The sequence below is a fragment of the Suillus clintonianus genome, assembly GCF_016758775.1.
Source record: "Suillus clintonianus strain FC179 chromosome Unknown DEU56scaffold_40, whole genome shotgun sequence".
NCBI lineage: Eukaryota > Fungi > Basidiomycota > Agaricomycetes > Boletales > Suillaceae > Suillus > Suillus clintonianus.
The window spans coordinates 42,122-56,957 of record NW_024539264.1 but is presented as its reverse complement, the minus strand read 5'-3'; the positions used below and the strand labels follow the sequence as shown (position 1 = coordinate 56,957).

General features: G+C 48.8%; 7 protein-coding genes across 7 annotated transcripts; 5 read left to right on the top strand and 2 right to left on the bottom strand.

Moving 5' to 3' along the window:
* Window positions 1-1,100: 1,100 nt before the first annotated feature.
* Window positions 1,101-1,792, top strand: DEU56DRAFT_871601 (uncharacterized protein; the record flags this gene model as incomplete). Its single annotated transcript, XM_041355716.1, has 2 exons — window positions 1,101-1,206; window positions 1,272-1,792. The coding sequence occupies 2 exons, from the start codon at window positions 1,101-1,103 to the stop codon at window positions 1,790-1,792; spliced, it is 627 nt and encodes a 208-aa protein (XP_041207937.1).
* A 501-nt stretch (window positions 1,793-2,293) lies between these two features.
* Window positions 2,294-4,052, top strand: DEU56DRAFT_388341 (uncharacterized protein). Its single transcript, XM_041345965.1, has 5 exons — window positions 2,294-2,444; window positions 2,503-2,510; window positions 2,574-2,752; window positions 2,800-3,105; window positions 3,156-4,052. The coding sequence occupies exons 1-5, from the start codon at window positions 2,431-2,433 to the stop codon at window positions 3,867-3,869; spliced, it is 1,221 nt and encodes a 406-aa protein (XP_041207936.1). The 5' UTR covers window positions 2,294-2,430; the 3' UTR covers window positions 3,870-4,052.
* A 103-nt stretch (window positions 4,053-4,155) lies between these two features.
* DEU56DRAFT_756471 (putative E2-like enzyme) lies at window positions 4,156-5,580 on the top strand (the record flags this gene model as incomplete). Its single annotated transcript, XM_041350042.1, has 7 exons — window positions 4,156-4,170; window positions 4,221-4,256; window positions 4,304-4,349; window positions 4,405-4,459; window positions 4,521-4,958; window positions 5,012-5,123; window positions 5,176-5,580. The coding sequence occupies 7 exons, from the start codon at window positions 4,156-4,158 to the stop codon at window positions 5,578-5,580; spliced, it is 1,107 nt and encodes a 368-aa protein (XP_041207935.1).
* A 314-nt stretch (window positions 5,581-5,894) lies between these two features.
* Window positions 5,895-6,819, top strand: DEU56DRAFT_388313 (uncharacterized protein). The gene is made up of 2 exons (XM_041345964.1): window positions 5,895-6,234; window positions 6,295-6,819. The coding sequence occupies exons 1-2, from the start codon at window positions 6,179-6,181 to the stop codon at window positions 6,749-6,751; spliced, it is 513 nt and encodes a 170-aa protein (XP_041207934.1). The 5' UTR covers window positions 5,895-6,178; the 3' UTR covers window positions 6,752-6,819.
* A 1,708-nt stretch (window positions 6,820-8,527) lies between these two features.
* DEU56DRAFT_948632 (uncharacterized protein) lies at window positions 8,528-9,315 on the bottom strand (the record flags this gene model as incomplete). Its single annotated transcript, XM_041359087.1, has 3 exons — window positions 8,949-9,315; window positions 8,621-8,815; window positions 8,528-8,554 (listed from the first exon to the last, which is right to left on the bottom strand). Exons 1-3 carry the CDS (start codon window positions 9,246-9,248, stop codon window positions 8,528-8,530), a joined length of 522 nt encoding a protein of 173 aa, XP_041207933.1. The 5' UTR covers window positions 9,249-9,315.
* Window positions 9,316-10,329: 1,014 nt separating this feature from the next.
* DEU56DRAFT_737641 (uncharacterized protein) lies at window positions 10,330-13,556 on the bottom strand (the record flags this gene model as incomplete). The annotated part of the gene is made up of 9 exons (XM_041348598.1): window positions 10,330-11,027; window positions 11,076-11,398; window positions 11,448-11,670; window positions 11,721-12,097; window positions 12,146-12,300; window positions 12,338-12,754; window positions 12,782-13,014; window positions 13,066-13,304; window positions 13,363-13,556. 9 exons carry the CDS (start codon window positions 13,554-13,556, stop codon window positions 10,330-10,332), a joined length of 2,859 nt encoding a protein of 952 aa, XP_041207932.1.
* A 355-nt stretch (window positions 13,557-13,911) lies between these two features.
* Window positions 13,912-14,436, top strand: DEU56DRAFT_913159 (uncharacterized protein; the record flags this gene model as incomplete). Its single annotated transcript, XM_041357493.1, has 3 exons — window positions 13,912-13,939; window positions 13,990-14,129; window positions 14,179-14,436. The coding sequence occupies 3 exons, from the start codon at window positions 13,912-13,914 to the stop codon at window positions 14,434-14,436; spliced, it is 426 nt and encodes a 141-aa protein (XP_041207931.1).
* Between the last annotated feature and the right edge of the window lie 400 nt (window positions 14,437-14,836).

Genomic DNA, 14,836 nt, shown 5'->3' with positions numbered 1-14,836 from the left:
ATAATCCGTTATCGGTTCCCCTCTGGCCAATTGTGCTCTGCCATTTAGACAACGCGACGAGCCCCATTGGGATACGAAGTTATCTGCGGTTAAGCGACTCATCAATGCTTCTGGGTTAAAGCAAGCTTAACGGGCCCCTTTCATGTTTGCGATGGATGAGCACTATATTAATCGAGCTTCTAGAACTCCTTCACACGCCGCCTCGGACGCATGTTTCTCTCACATGACGTGCATTACGCGGCGAGTCTTAAAGCTTAAGGTCATCTATATAAGTAGCTAATGTTCACAGGCCTTCCTTGCCATCGTCATCTCACCTGCTCGACCCGACTCTGCACGGTGCTCGCTCAAACACCTATGTCATTTATTGGCATTCTTACACAAACTCGAACTTTGTCTCCCTTAGAGAGGGAACCCAGCCATGTCAACCGGGTATCTTTATTTGTTAAACGAGCGCGTGTAGACGACTGCGCAGAACGTTTCTGTCCTGTGAAAGATCTAAATCAAGCTCCTGATAGTTGACGAAGTCGAAGGTTCTCGGACCACCTGTGTTCACTTCAATCCAGCGGCATTCAGCAACCCAGTCCTATGTACTGCTCGTAAACAATGCGCAGCTCAGTGATTCGGTTGCAACTCGTTCTTACATTGCCTCCGAGCGCCTCCGCCGTCGATTTCGAATGATTCAGTTATTGGCGGTGTGCACTGTTACGCGGAACTCACCAAGCGCTTTGCCCCTTGCAGTGCTATTAAATTCGTGGCTGTTTCCTGTCGATAAGCACCAATCAGCAATCTCATCATCACGTGGAGTCCTACAATTATGGTTCCGAACTTCCAGGCACTGCCTTGTTACCGAACAATGGCTCAGCCTGGCTTCGCCTCCTTTCCCTGATCTGAGTGATTGCGGCGCACCAAGTCATCTCCGGCTGTTGACGTTATAGGTCATCACGCGACTCTTTGACCAAGGTGCTATAGAAGACTCACGGAAACCTACACTTTCGGGAGTTTCGGTTATAGTTCTGTCAAACGAATTGACGCCCTTATGCGCTTATAAAGCCCGCAATATATCCCAGCATGCATTTTGATCATACACCACACGCTTCATTATGAGTTCCTACGCAAATTGGTACCAAGGACAATACAATCCCCATGTATACGTCCCCCCGTACTATAACCAGCCGTATCAACAAGCAGGATGGCAGGGGCTCAACTGTATGTACCCTTCAATCTCCAACACTCACTTATATAATCTTACCATGCTCTCTGCGCACCCACAGTTAATTTCCCGGGTTCGACATCTAAATGGTCCATCAACCCCATTCTCGCATCAGACATGACCCATGTGCGCTATGATGTCCGCAAGCCCGCGCGAGAAGGGATCATGTTATCTACATGGCAACAAATCAGCCATGTCCCAGCATTCGTGACGCCCACGTACGAGGTCCTCATCGTCTCGAAGGCATTCCCATGGTCGATCCTCATCCATGTGCCTGCTGGGTCTGTAGTCACATGTGGTGCGATCTTTGAGGGATTACATGAAATGCTACAGAAGCCCATCGAAGACTCGGAGTGGGGAATCGTGGCCCTCGGTGATAAGTCGCGGAGGGAAGCAATCGAGAAAGCTGCGAAGTCGAGACAAGAGAAGGACGGGGACAAACGGCTGAAGAGAATTGATTGGCTGGGGGATACACCAATGTTCAAGGGGATGGAGAAGGACGAGGATTTTCAGAAAAAGAGACATCTACCCGGAAGTGCGAAAGTCGCAGAGACATGGGTGGTGAGATTTGCGAAACCGTGATGGTAACATCATATGGGATTTATCATCATGGGAGTTTTATCATATTTTCCTCGTCTTTTTCTCGGGCTCATTTTTCTCGTCTTCAATTCATCTCGGACTCCGTGTAAACCCTAGACCCCTACTCAACAGTCTCAACCTCATGTCTATACTTCTACACGCAATATGATAGAATATGATGCAATATGCCCGACCTCCCCTGCCCTACGGCTGTCCGTCACTTATAATTAGCCTCATATGCTGTGCATTCTAGGGACTCGGAAGTCATCCAAATATGTCTCTGCAGTGATCATCATCGAGAGTGCAATGTGCATGCATGACATTTGATGCAAGAAATCATGGAGTGTCATTTCATTAGACCCCTTGATCATGCTGTAACATGTATCATACGGCTTCTACAGTCTATACCCACTCCGTTTCTTTGTACATAGTTGTCGATCAAGAATCCGAATTTCGTTGCTCAGAACTTAGAAGTTGTTCATCTACATCGGTCGCGATTCAGTGCTAGGGTTAGGGTTACATGTTACTCACCATGTTTTTTAAGTTTCTTCACTCTAGAATCTAGACGCTTGGCATAAGATTGCCTAGGAGCACGGAGAGAAGTCGGTCGGTCTAACACTACAAGAGAGACTGCTATCCTAATGGTATCATTCCAGTACGCCATCCTTTCCCTCTTTCGTTATCTATATGCATGATCTTAACACAATCCTCAGATGTCACAGTTCGTACCTGCAATCATTCATTTCTCGAAACACACCAACTCTAACGCACCCATAACTAACAGGCTGCAGCGACGTCGTAAAAAAACCAAAACTCAACCAACACCACGGTTTCTGCCATGCAGCCTTCGACTGTATCGACTGCTCTACCACCTTCCACAGCCCTGCTGAGTTCCAAGGACACACTTCGTGCGTAACCGAAGCAGAAAAGTATCAAAAAAGTTTGTACAAGGGACCTAAATCGGTGAGTTGCTCATCCCTGCGCGTTTGATCGTTTTTTCATGTGAGCAGGCCGGGAGCTGGGGGGCAGCACCTCGAGAGAATGGACGCGGTGGGTTCCAGGGCCGTGGGGGGTTCCAGGGCCATGGGGGATTCCAGGCGCGACCACCAACGCGTTATCAGGCCACTGGTGCCAACGAAACTCCATTGGGCACGCCTCAGCGCATGTCGCCTTTTACTGTAACACCACCAGAGCCAGTAAAACCACCGAATCCAGTAGAGCCTCAACCTCCAAAAGACTCAGCGCCAGCGCCAGAAATAACTGAGACCAAGCCAAAGAAAACATCCAAGTCCGAATCAAAAATAAAGGACAAACAGGTGAGTACGCTTGATTCGTTATCTACAGTGCGGTATTCAACTCGTACAAGAAATCGGAAGATACCATTGCTGTCGAGCCATTATCTGCGCCTTCGTCACCTCAAAAAGCGGAGAAGAAGAAAAAGGACAAGAAACACAAAAAGTCCACTGAGGACGCTGTTGAGTCTACTGTCGACAATACCCCGGCACCGGTCGAGCTTGCAGGAGAAAAGGAAAAGAAATCCAAGAAAAAGGACAAGGAAAAGCGGAAAGCTGCTGCTGTTGAGGACGAGAATTTGGAGAGCCAAGAGGCCAAGGACGAAGAAGGCGACGAGAATCGGTCGAAATCAAATAAGCGGGAGAGGGACGATGGGGCCGTAGATTCAGGCGCAGGTAAGAGTGATAAGAAGGAAAAGAAGAGCAAGAAGAAGGATAAAGTCGATGAAGCACCAACGAATGGCGCATCAGATCCCTCTCCTATTCCAGTCGAGACGGAGGGGGAGACAAAAACCAAGAAGCGGAAAAGGGACAAGTCAGAAAAGGTCCCGGAGGATGGCATGGACGTCGACGTAACACCTACAGACGCTTTGTCTGTTGCGCCTGTGGAAAAGAAGAAAAAGAAAAAGAAACATGACGCGGAACCAGCTGCTGATGTTGAGGCATCGGAAATGGGTGTCGATGCCACCCCGCCGACTCGCGACGAGAAGAGAGAGAAGAAGAAGGAGAAGAAGGAGAAGAAGGAGAAGGAGAGGAGCTCCAAAAAATCCGACAAGGCTTCGGCATAGTTGGCTATTTCGTTGAGTATCTACGAGATTTAGTTTGGGTTTGGTGATGCTGCCTTCTACGCGGGGCCGATGCTATCCACTAGAAGGATGTTGACAATTATACCTGGCTCATGGCATACGAAATGCGCTAATCCCTTAGTCAGTCGTGTGCCATTAACCCCTCGTGATCACTGGTTTCCGGATTAGGTGCGATCGATGTGGTACTGATTCAGTGATTGTGGCAAGGGTTCGTCCTTCGCTCTCCCTCTCATCTCCACTCATCAGACGAAGCATACCAAGTACTACCATGCATGCTATTCAGGTTCGTACTTAAGAAGCATGATGCTCGAAGATGCTCAAGGCCATTTCTAGCAACAATATTGGGCCGTTCGCGACTATCTCAGCCCAGTGCGTGCCATCGCACTTGTCTATCGCTAATTCTAAGCAACACCCAGGTCCTCAAAGAAAGCAAGTTCAAAGAACATGGACGCATAACTCCCGGTACGTACTCCATCTCCACCAACCACAAGCATACCCATTCCGATCTCGCTTTCAGAGGAATTCGTCGCAGCAGGAGACTTCCTATCATACAAGTTCCCAGTATGGACATGGTGCGTGCAACCACTTCCTAAATCCTAGTACAGCCCACCAAACCCCATCCCCATACTCCAGGGAAAAAGGAGACGCGTCCAAAGCCCGCGATTACCTCCCCGCTGAAAAACAATACCTCGTCACTCGTGGCGTCCCCTGCCTTCGACGAGCAACTTCACTCGCTTACACAGATGCCGATGAAGACGCCGAGCGACTTCTCTCCTTCGGAGATTCTTCGGGCGCAGCCGATGAGTGGGTAGAAACGCATGCAGGGCGAAATGCCACGGTGGACTCTGCTGCGAACCCAGGCGAGATCGATGATATCCCGGACTTGGATGGTGATGGACTGGCGAGCGCGATGGCAGATGTGTCGATCGTTTCGGAGTCGGGTGCTACGGTAGGAGAAACGCCGGATTTAGATGATATTCCTGACATGGAGGAGGAGGGGCTGGAAGACGGCGAAGATGAGGCTACGGCGGCACCGGTTGTGCCCAAGGCGGGTGGCGTCATTGATGCATCGTGAGTTTTCATCTCGGATCTTTGTTTGAGCCTGATACTAGAGAGATGCGCAGGCAGGTGGGAGTCGCTAATGGCAATCTCCTGCAAGTACGAACGTACGACGTGATGATCACATACGACAAGTATTACCAAACTCCCCGGATCTGGCTTCTCGGCTATGATGAGGTTTGTCCCCATCGCTTCTCAAGCACGTTGTCCCGCTCATCTTGTGATGCAGAATCGCACACCTTTAATGCCAGCGCAGATCTTCCAAGACGTTTCAGCAGACCATGCTTTGAAAACCGTCACCATTGAAGCCTTCCCACACTCTTCAACGCTCCAAGCAGCTTCTGTACACCCTTGCAAACATGCAAGCGTAATGAAGAAAGTCATCGAGCGCATGAACGTAGGCGTGGTCGAAGAGCAGCTCGCTGCACGGAAGAATTCTAGCAAACACCAAGACAAGGACGGGAAGAAGAAATGGGGTTTCGGGCGCAAGGGGGGCAAAGAGGAGGGCGTAAAGAGTGCAGGAGAGGAAGAGGAAGTCGAGGGCATGCGCGTGGACTTTTACCTTGTGGTGTTTTTGAAGTTCATTGCGTCTATCGTGCCTACGATCGAGGTGGACTCGACGACTGCGTTTTGAGGTCATTTTCATGGAGGATATACCCGCTGGATTTGTTTGGTGTGGTTAACAGTAATTGTGTGGAGGTGTAGGTTGCGCTATGATGGGGTGGTTTGCATATGTACCATAGAAATTGTGTAGAGTTGGAATGTATGCTCGAATGTGGGCACATAATCGACTCGGATGCACTCCTGTGATGGCAGGTCTCGAATCTGGATGGTGTGACTCATAAAACTGGGGTGATATCGGACAAGCGCTGTTAGGCTTAGCGTAGTTGGTTCACATCTCGATTCCAGATGACGGCCTGGGTAGTTCGATCCACTCAATTTTTACCGACGAAACACAACGATAACATTGTGAGGAGCCCCGGGTGTTCCTTCGAGCCCGCTTCCATTATCTCAGATGCCCCAGAACACACACGTGCGATACAAGAGTATGAAAAGAATCAAAAGAAGCAACCCGCCCACATTTCGTTTGAGCGGGCTATTATAATTCCGCCGGAACGGCAATTGGTGGTTCACAGTCTCGAGCACAGTGAACGTGATATGTTGCACCCACACTTCGAAGCCGCTCGCGAAACAAGAATCTACCAGGGCTCGGATATAAATTTGGATCATCGATGAACTCAAACCTCAAACTCTCCCGTCCTTGCTCAGTCTGTTTTCTGCCTTCGCGGTGAGCACACTATCGTACAATCCAGCAACAATTTGAACTGCAACTTACCGAGTCCCATAGATATATCTGTAAAATGCCTTCCCTAGCTGCGTACTATGACATCGAGGTCGTCCAGTTTTGGCGCGGCCAGAAAGAGCGCCTGCAGCCCTATCCCCTTCACTGGGCGATCTATATCCCAACCGGTCCTGGCATCGGGAACACGTACCACATCTTAGGAAACACGGACACCTACACCATAGATTTTAGATGCAACCAACCATATCCAAACCCAGATGCATGGCGCGGAAGCTTCAGGGTTGGAAGAATAGCTGCGCATCAGCTGACCGCATTGGAGCGATATCTCGCAAGCATTCCTATCACGCGTCACGACCCCAGCTGGAACTGCCAGAGCTGGGTGTGGGACAGTCTCAGGCATCTCCGACACCAAGGTTTTGATATCAACTGGGAGATTAGGCTTTCGGATCTTCAAGCGCAGATGTGTTGCTTGCTGGAGGATTGGGAGTATGGTCTAATTTGAAAATGAGAGGAAATCTAAAGTGCGAGGGGTTTGCGATTGGTTGATCAAAATATTCGATAGCGGGAGGGCCGTGATCGTCATGCCACGAGACATGCTATGAATTCTGATCCCTTCGCATCGGGAGAGAGGCGATTTTCATCGCCCGTGTGTGGAAGAGGATGAAAGAGGTGATGGTGTACTACTAGGCAGGGCCCGGCATGGGTAGAGGATGTGTAGTGAGTAGTACTTCGACAGGAGTTGTGCGCTTAGAAGAAGGGGCGACTGCCTGCCTTCTATTGGTCTGCCAGCCAGACGCGACATTTGATCCAGGAAGTTGTCAGATTTGACGCAACGATGGATCTAGAAAGCTGCAGCGACGCAAGTTAGGCTCAAGAAAGAGACACGAGGGTATTTTGGACTTCTGAATCAGAAAACAACTCACAACGTCCGGAACATCCTCATGTCTCCGGAAATGACTGTACATGACAATGAAAAGGCGTAAATTAGAAATGACGAGTAAGTATACGGTTACCCACTCTTGTAGCTGACACTGAACATGGTAAGATTCCCATGGGCACACAAGTCCCCACCTCGACCAGTGTGCAATTATGTGTAACGCTGTATCGTAAACCAGCCGACCAAGTAAAAAGTCCTTCAAGGTGGAGCTAGAGTCAAGCGAGAGTTATAATTGAAGTTCGCTGAAAATTGGCTGAAAACCTTGAGACGTGAGTAATTCCACCTGAGGTTCCCACGTACCGGCTCTAATTAGACGTGACAGCGGGCCCTGATGGCGCGTCTTAATCGAGTGATTTATAGCTCTACCCACCAGAATGAATATTTATTCAATACTGAGGGGCCTTTAGGGATGAGTGGGTGGTGTCGGCAAGTAGGAGGGTGTGCCCGCTGCCATATTTAGATGCCGCCGGCACCGGCTGATGTGATACCCGAGCCATGTCATCATTGAAGCCTTTGAGCTCGCTGTTGTACACAGTGAGCTCGCGTATCTCGATAACATAAGCATCAATTTGCATCAGGAAAAACCTCCCCTGTGTAATACCTGGAAATTACGCGGAAATTACACGAAAATTGTGTGAATTGCTATGTTTTATTATGTTTTATTATGTTTTACCATGTTTTATCACAATATCTCACATTACTGACATTTACTTAGTAAACTGCAGTCCCCCGTCGACACCGTCACGGTAAAGTGGAGGAAAACACGAAAAAACACGAAAAAATGCGAAATGTTTGTAGCATCCATACTGTGCCATTCACGACCATTGAATATCACACCGATGTAAACAAAAAAAAACATTATATTGTCATCCAGACTCGATATATATATGATATGGTAATGATGGTAGAGTAGCGGTACTAGAAGTAATAGTAGATAGGAAGTAACTGGTGTATTAAATAAACCTAATCAGACTCGCCGAGTCGCCGCCTGCAAAAGGAACTTCAACGATGGGTGGCACTGCGTGATCGAGTCGCCAGGTGAATAGGTGTCGTATGTGGGCTGTGAAGGTCGTAGGAGTAGCAGCAAGTGGTGGGGCGGTGGGCGGTGCTGGTGTGGGTACAGGTGGTGGAGAAACTGGACGAGGAATCCTTGTCATAGCGAGCCTGAGTTTCTTGAAGCGCCCCGAGTGCTGCTGAGGTCGTGGTGTGGAAATCTGAGATTGAGGAAGGAAGTACATGCGCCAAGACGACTTGGATCAGCATGGCTCGAGCTCGAAGAAGGATCAAGACACTCACGGCCTGCGAAGAGTGGGCAACGATTGGAATCAGCATGGCTCAAGCTCAAAGGAGGATCAAGACACTCACGGCCTGCGAAGAGTGGGCAACGATTGGAATCAGCATGGCTCAAGCTCAAAGGAGGATCAAGACACTCACGGCCTGCGAAGAGTGGGCAACGACTTGAGTCAACATGGCCCGAGCTCGAAGGAGAAAGGCCAGGGTGCTCTGGGGGAGGTGCAGGGGTGCTGGGTTTGCGGGCGCGGCAGATGCGGGTGTGGGTGCAGAGGTGGTCGAGGCTTGTTGTGAACGCATGGGAGGGAGCAATTGGGTGAAGTGTGGTAGGTTTGGGGGCTATGGGGAAGGGAGATAGTCAGTATGTAGGAATAAAGAGAGTGGTGGGAATAGACCACCAAGCGTGTCGTGAATGTCATCCATTGAAGAGCTCATAGTTCTGTGCCAGTGTCACGGCTCTTCTGGAGTTCACCTGGATGTTGGGAGGAAGAGAGGCGGATGTTGGGATGGCCTCTACGTGGGCAGCAAGATGTGCGTCTTCGTCTGTGAATACACACATGACGCGGGCAGCGACTTTGTGGTGGATGGTGGTCTTGTTGTCTTCACCGATAATGTCGATACCGAATTCCTGCAGGGGGGTTGGATGGGTCAGACGGAGGAAAATGGGGCAGACATACCAGAGCTTGCGGCTGCCAGCGCTTCCACCGATACGCGTTGCGTCAGGGAAATTCGTCAGCTGCGCAGGTGGAATAGGTTGTGATGTCGAGGGCATTGGGGGCAATGCGCCATTCTGTTGAGAAGATTGCGGAGTGACGGTGGCGACGGCTGCAGCGGCACAGACATCTAAGTGAGTTATGGTGTGAAGGACTTAATATTGGAGGGACACGCAAATATTTCTGTTGAATTCAACCGTGGGAGCTTTTCACGATTAGTCAACATTGACTGTTTACACAAACAACTAAGTTCGCTGTGTACATACTTGGTACATACAGTACTGTAATATACCATTTCTACGAGTACTAGTGCTGTGTTTCCGCTCGTTCACGCTTGCCTGTGCTTGTCCATGCGCTTGTATGCACCTCCCGCCAGTAATTGCTTCAGGGTATCTTTACAGGTAAGTACTTCAAGTTTATATATTAACCAAAACTTGCAATTTACATCTACAGTACTCAGGCCGCGGCTCAGGCCACCGCTGGTGACACTCACAGTGGTGAGGACTGAGCGCAGAACGGATCTGCCGTTCCCATTCCCTCCTTCCACTCTCATCCATCATCTGTACTTGTCTGAGCCACGTCAGCAGTTGCTGACGTGAACTGGGTGTTTACACATGGTGTTGGGAATGGTGTGCATCTCCCATTCATACCGGATTTCGGTGCTGTTGTCCCGTGGCCACGAGAATGGACGAGCGACACCGTCCTCGATGCTACAGTCTCTTTCTTTATAATACTTGGAATTTCAGACTATTAGATAAAATTTTGAAAATCACAACGTTTTTCTAAAATTATAATGCTTTTCGCTCGGGAGGGTTTTCCTGATGGGCCGAGGAGCTGTTCCTGCAGAGTGGACGAGTTTAGACGTTCTCGATGCATGCCCCTCATTCCTTTTGAACGTTTTCAAAGACATGTACACTTACTTCAATTAGGATAGGACACGCATCATGAACATGTGGTTTTACATGGTGATAACTGAAAAAAACTGAGTAAAGTCAAGCAAAACTGAGTAAAGTCGAGTAAAACAATGTAATGTTGTGGATATATGGGTAATTCCCTGGGGAGGTTTTTCCTGATGTGAGGCGGACTTTCGTATATGTACAGTAAAAGATGTATAGAATGCGAAAAAACAATAGAGGCAAGCTAAGTGTCCAAAGTAACCTGAAAAATGTCTTCAAGAATGCGAGACTGCTCTTCCACATCAGCGTCAGCACCCTCCTCGTCCTCTAGATCCTCTATTCCATCTTCTACACCATCTGGAACCACAGGATGCACTGGTACAACCAGCTGAGCAGGGATATAGACAGCAGGAGTACTGGCACTTGCACCAGGTGAATCCTCGGTGCTATCCCCTGGTGACAACGAACCTGTAAAGCCTGGTAACTTGCTGATGGTATGTAGGTGATGAAGATGGTGTTTGGTGAAGCGTGCACGAATATTACGATACACACCAACTTGATGGGCAAGCGCAGGGTGAAGAGACTGAAGTTGTTTCTCACAGTTGCGCAGGTATATGTCTTTGTCTCGCAAGTATGTGACCATTCTCTTGATCTCGATATTGAGCCGCTGGATCTCTTCTTGTGCGCGTTGCATCTTAAAGTATGTGTCCATTGCCAAACGACCAGTGGGAGTGGCCCAGGTGCGTTGAGATATGTCTTGACGGGCGTCTCGCAGAAGATCGAAGTCAGAGAGAAATGCATACTCAACAACCTCGTCCCATGAAATGGTTGGGCGAGGTGGTGATAGTGCACGAGCTGCAGTATTGTAGCGGTCTAAAGCTGTCCGAATAGCTGCAGAGCGAGCCTGCAAAGCTTTGCCAATATGTTTTCGTAGTTTATAGCCTGATTGTACTGTGAGCATCAAGCTCCCACAAAACAGTCTTGACTTACCTGTCCCTGCACGATTCATCTTCGACAGCTCAAATATCCGAGCAACTACCAAACCTTCCAGAGCATCCAGCGCTCGCTGAAATTTCCGATTGGCGACGAGGCGACCTGCATCCATCCATTCTGGATCATCTGGTGTCCACCGGCGAACCACACCGAGCTTCACCTCGAGCTCCTGAACAACTTTGAGGTCTTTATCATAATTCTCGATGGCGTGGCAGCGTGCGGTTTTGTTTCTAATTGTTGTTGCAATATCACGTGATCCGAATGATGCAGTGGATGGCGTGGATATGCTCCAAGGCGTACTTGCAGCATCTAAGTCTTTTCTATTTGTTTTGTTAGTTTTTCCGCATGAAAAATAAGCTATAAATTCACCTGCTTGCTGCCAAGTTGACAAGCTTCTGCCAATATTCCATTTGCAAGGTCTCATGCTTTGGTTCGTGGTTCAACGACATTAGGTAATTGCGCTCCTCGGCTAGCCACCTGTTGAAGACGCTGTCATCCGCTAAGCCAAGCTCACACATGAGTTGTGGGAGCGTTGTCCGTCCATCGAGTAGAATATTGAGGGCCTGTTTATAGTTGTTGTGCAGGAATGTAGCTACAGATAAATGTCAGTTCACGATCTAGATAAGCGTGAATTCTACGTACATATGTTGGCGTAAACTTCGAAGTCATCTGTGTGTTGAAAATAGTTGGTGATAGCTTGGTGTCGGTGGAAAATACTCGAATAGCGAACCGAGGATGCCAGTGCATTGGATTTCGAAAACGTTCGTTCGCAACCCTCGAGGTCTTCGAGTCCAAGACCTTCGACGTACATTGTGAGATGATCGAGTTGACATAGGCGTTTGTGAGCATGGCCGTGAAAGGCGCCGACAAGGGATGTGTGGTTGAGCTCACGTGCAGACGGACCCAGCGCACTTCGACTGAGTGTTGTCTTGAACCGGCAGCCAATATCATAGCCACCACCAAGGTCCTTGCCGAAAACGTCCAGAAGTTTGGATACAACAGCTAGAGGGTACTTTGATCTTGTAAATAGAATTAGCAAAGATAGCAAATGTAAACTTGACACTCACTGTTCGCCGCTTTGAACCATGTCTGCGATAACAAGAGAAAAGCCGTGGCGACAGACGGCCATGAAAATTCCAGACTCGTCGAATACACCCCACATCCGTCTCGTTTTCTCGTCTTTCATGTTGTTCCAGCGAGCCGCGCATGGATTGTCCAAGTCCTGAGAATCAGTTCATTATAATTAGCTGAGAATATACAATACTACTTACCTCGTCGCCTGATAGCATGTCAACAGCAGAGTCACCAGCAAAGTGGTCAACATAGTCCCTCGTCAAATAGCGGTCGCCACGCACATGTTGTGTTGAGGGAAGCTCTGCAGACTGTGGGAGAGGAATATTGTTGTTGTTGTCGAAGTGGTCCGAGTCGTCCCGCACAAGTTTCTTTAGCACTCGCTTGAGGGAATCATTCCCATCCATCGTATACAATAACCTGAATTTTAGAGCTGTCTCGCCTTTGAGTGTGTAAGTACACGCTGGGCAAGCGTGCATCGGCCGCCAGTTAGGGTTGCTATGTCCGATAGCTTCGAGCACCAGTGCGTCAACACTAGCGAGAATCTGTAGGAAGACGTCAAGTGCGATTGAGAACTGACGGGATAGATATGGATAAAATTGTACCTAAGTCAGATTCAAGTCAACGACTACCAAGGGAGCCAGAATTTGGGTACTCATGCCTTGTAGGTCACATAACGTTTTCACGTAAGCCTGGATGGAGAAATGCGGGTTGCGCTGACGTGCGATACGAAACAGGTTGAGGGCTTCCATTGTCACCCCAGTCGACGGGCTGATGGGAGAACAGGGCACAACACCTTGGCGAACGAGTGCTGACGCAATGAAGGCATCGGTCGACAGAATGGTTAAAGGGAGTCTTTCGGCGTCTAATGCATAACATTAGCACGTGCACAGCAAGTACGTCATTAATTACTCACAAAACACGTCCACAACCTGCACAGGAATCGTTCCTGCATTCACATCAAGCGTCCTATGTGAGTCATCACGGTAATGAAAGAAAAATCCTCGCCCATCTGATGTGCCCTTCCCCATGTGCCAGTCCAGGTAAGCACATGTCAACGCCAACATCTGCTTATCGAAAGCTTCTGTACGACGCCTGGTCCTGTCGCGTCTGGTCCTGTAGTCTGTTCGCCGAACACGAGACCTTGCAGTATTTCTGGCGACATTTCAGCAGGGCCCGAGGTATGTTTCAATCATAATGTTTGTCAACTTACGTGTTCCAGAAGTCACCCACCAATTTTCTTGTAAGTTCCTGTAGCTCTCCACCCGCATGGCTAATCTCGATAGGCTCAGATCCATCCAACATGCTCGCGCCGAAACCATCATCACCATCAAACATGCCGCAGTCACTGAAGTCATCGTGACGTTCTTGCAGTGCTGTGAGAGCGCGTCTTTCCTCCGCACTCATTACTAGGTAAGTCATTTCATTCTGACATCACTAACAAAATAAAATATTTAAGTACCTTCCATCCGAGTCTTCTTGCGTGCGTTCACGCCCGCTGCTCTCTCAGCAATCTTTTTTGATCCCAGCAACTCTCGTTGTGGACGAAGACCACGAACCATGGGGTCTCGATGGGATATGACATGGCGAATTTTCAGCGAGGTGAGTCCTGTGCGATTTTTGGGACGTTTGTTGATGTGCCCTGGCGCCATAGTCTTCTAGTTGCGCCAGCATGGAGACGATGATCTACCTGTCAAAGTGTGCACGTGACTGTGCTGATTTCAAGTTATCGACAAAGACTTGCTCCTCTAGAAGTCCCATCATGAGCTCACGGTCCTATCGATTGCAAGGTACAGTACATCACCGACTTTTTTCATTTTCTCAACGTTTATTTTTATAGGTTTACGGCGCCCAGATCTTCTGGTGACTCACACTTGGACCAATCGAACGAAGATTACCGGGGAGGCTACAGTGACCGAGAAAGCAGCTGAGATAAGCCACACCACAGACACTGAGGCGACTCAGACAATCACTGGTCCAGTAAGTTTTTTTCACAATTATCGGCCAACTGTACTGATCCTTTCCATAGTCTAATCTCCCCATCTTGAATACTCGAGCAGAAGCGCAGCCACGAACTGCCCCATCGCACCACCCTTCCTCGCCAGCGAAGTCTATCCATTCAGTTGTTTCAGTAGCAGTCAGTCTAGATACTGTACAGACGCCTCCTTCCACACCTACGCCTCCTTCCACACCTACGCCTCCTTCCACACCTACGCCTCCTTCCACACCTACTTCCTCATCCCACTCGAGTGATGAGTTGTGGGCTCAAGTGGAGGACATATACTAGTAGGAGCTGGTAGATGGGCGCTTGGGTTATTTACTTACATGTACCTGTATCACGTTCCATCAATCAATTCATTACGAGATCGTCAACGCCAGGAATTCACTAAGGAGTGAACACCAGGAATTCACTATGGAGTCAACACCAGGAATTCACTACAACAACAACACCAGGAATTCACTATGGACATCCTCATAGGCATTTATTTGGCAATGCCAGGAATTCACTATGAAAATCTTCAAGATATATATAAGATTGGAGATCAATGTAATACAATAATGCTATGCCCATTTCCTGAGTGCCATGTACTGTAGATAATCGACTCGAGTTTGTGTCCCGAAGTATGTAGAATATCGACTTAGGTTTGTGTCCCGAAGTGTCGCTGAATTCTGTGTGAGCGATAACT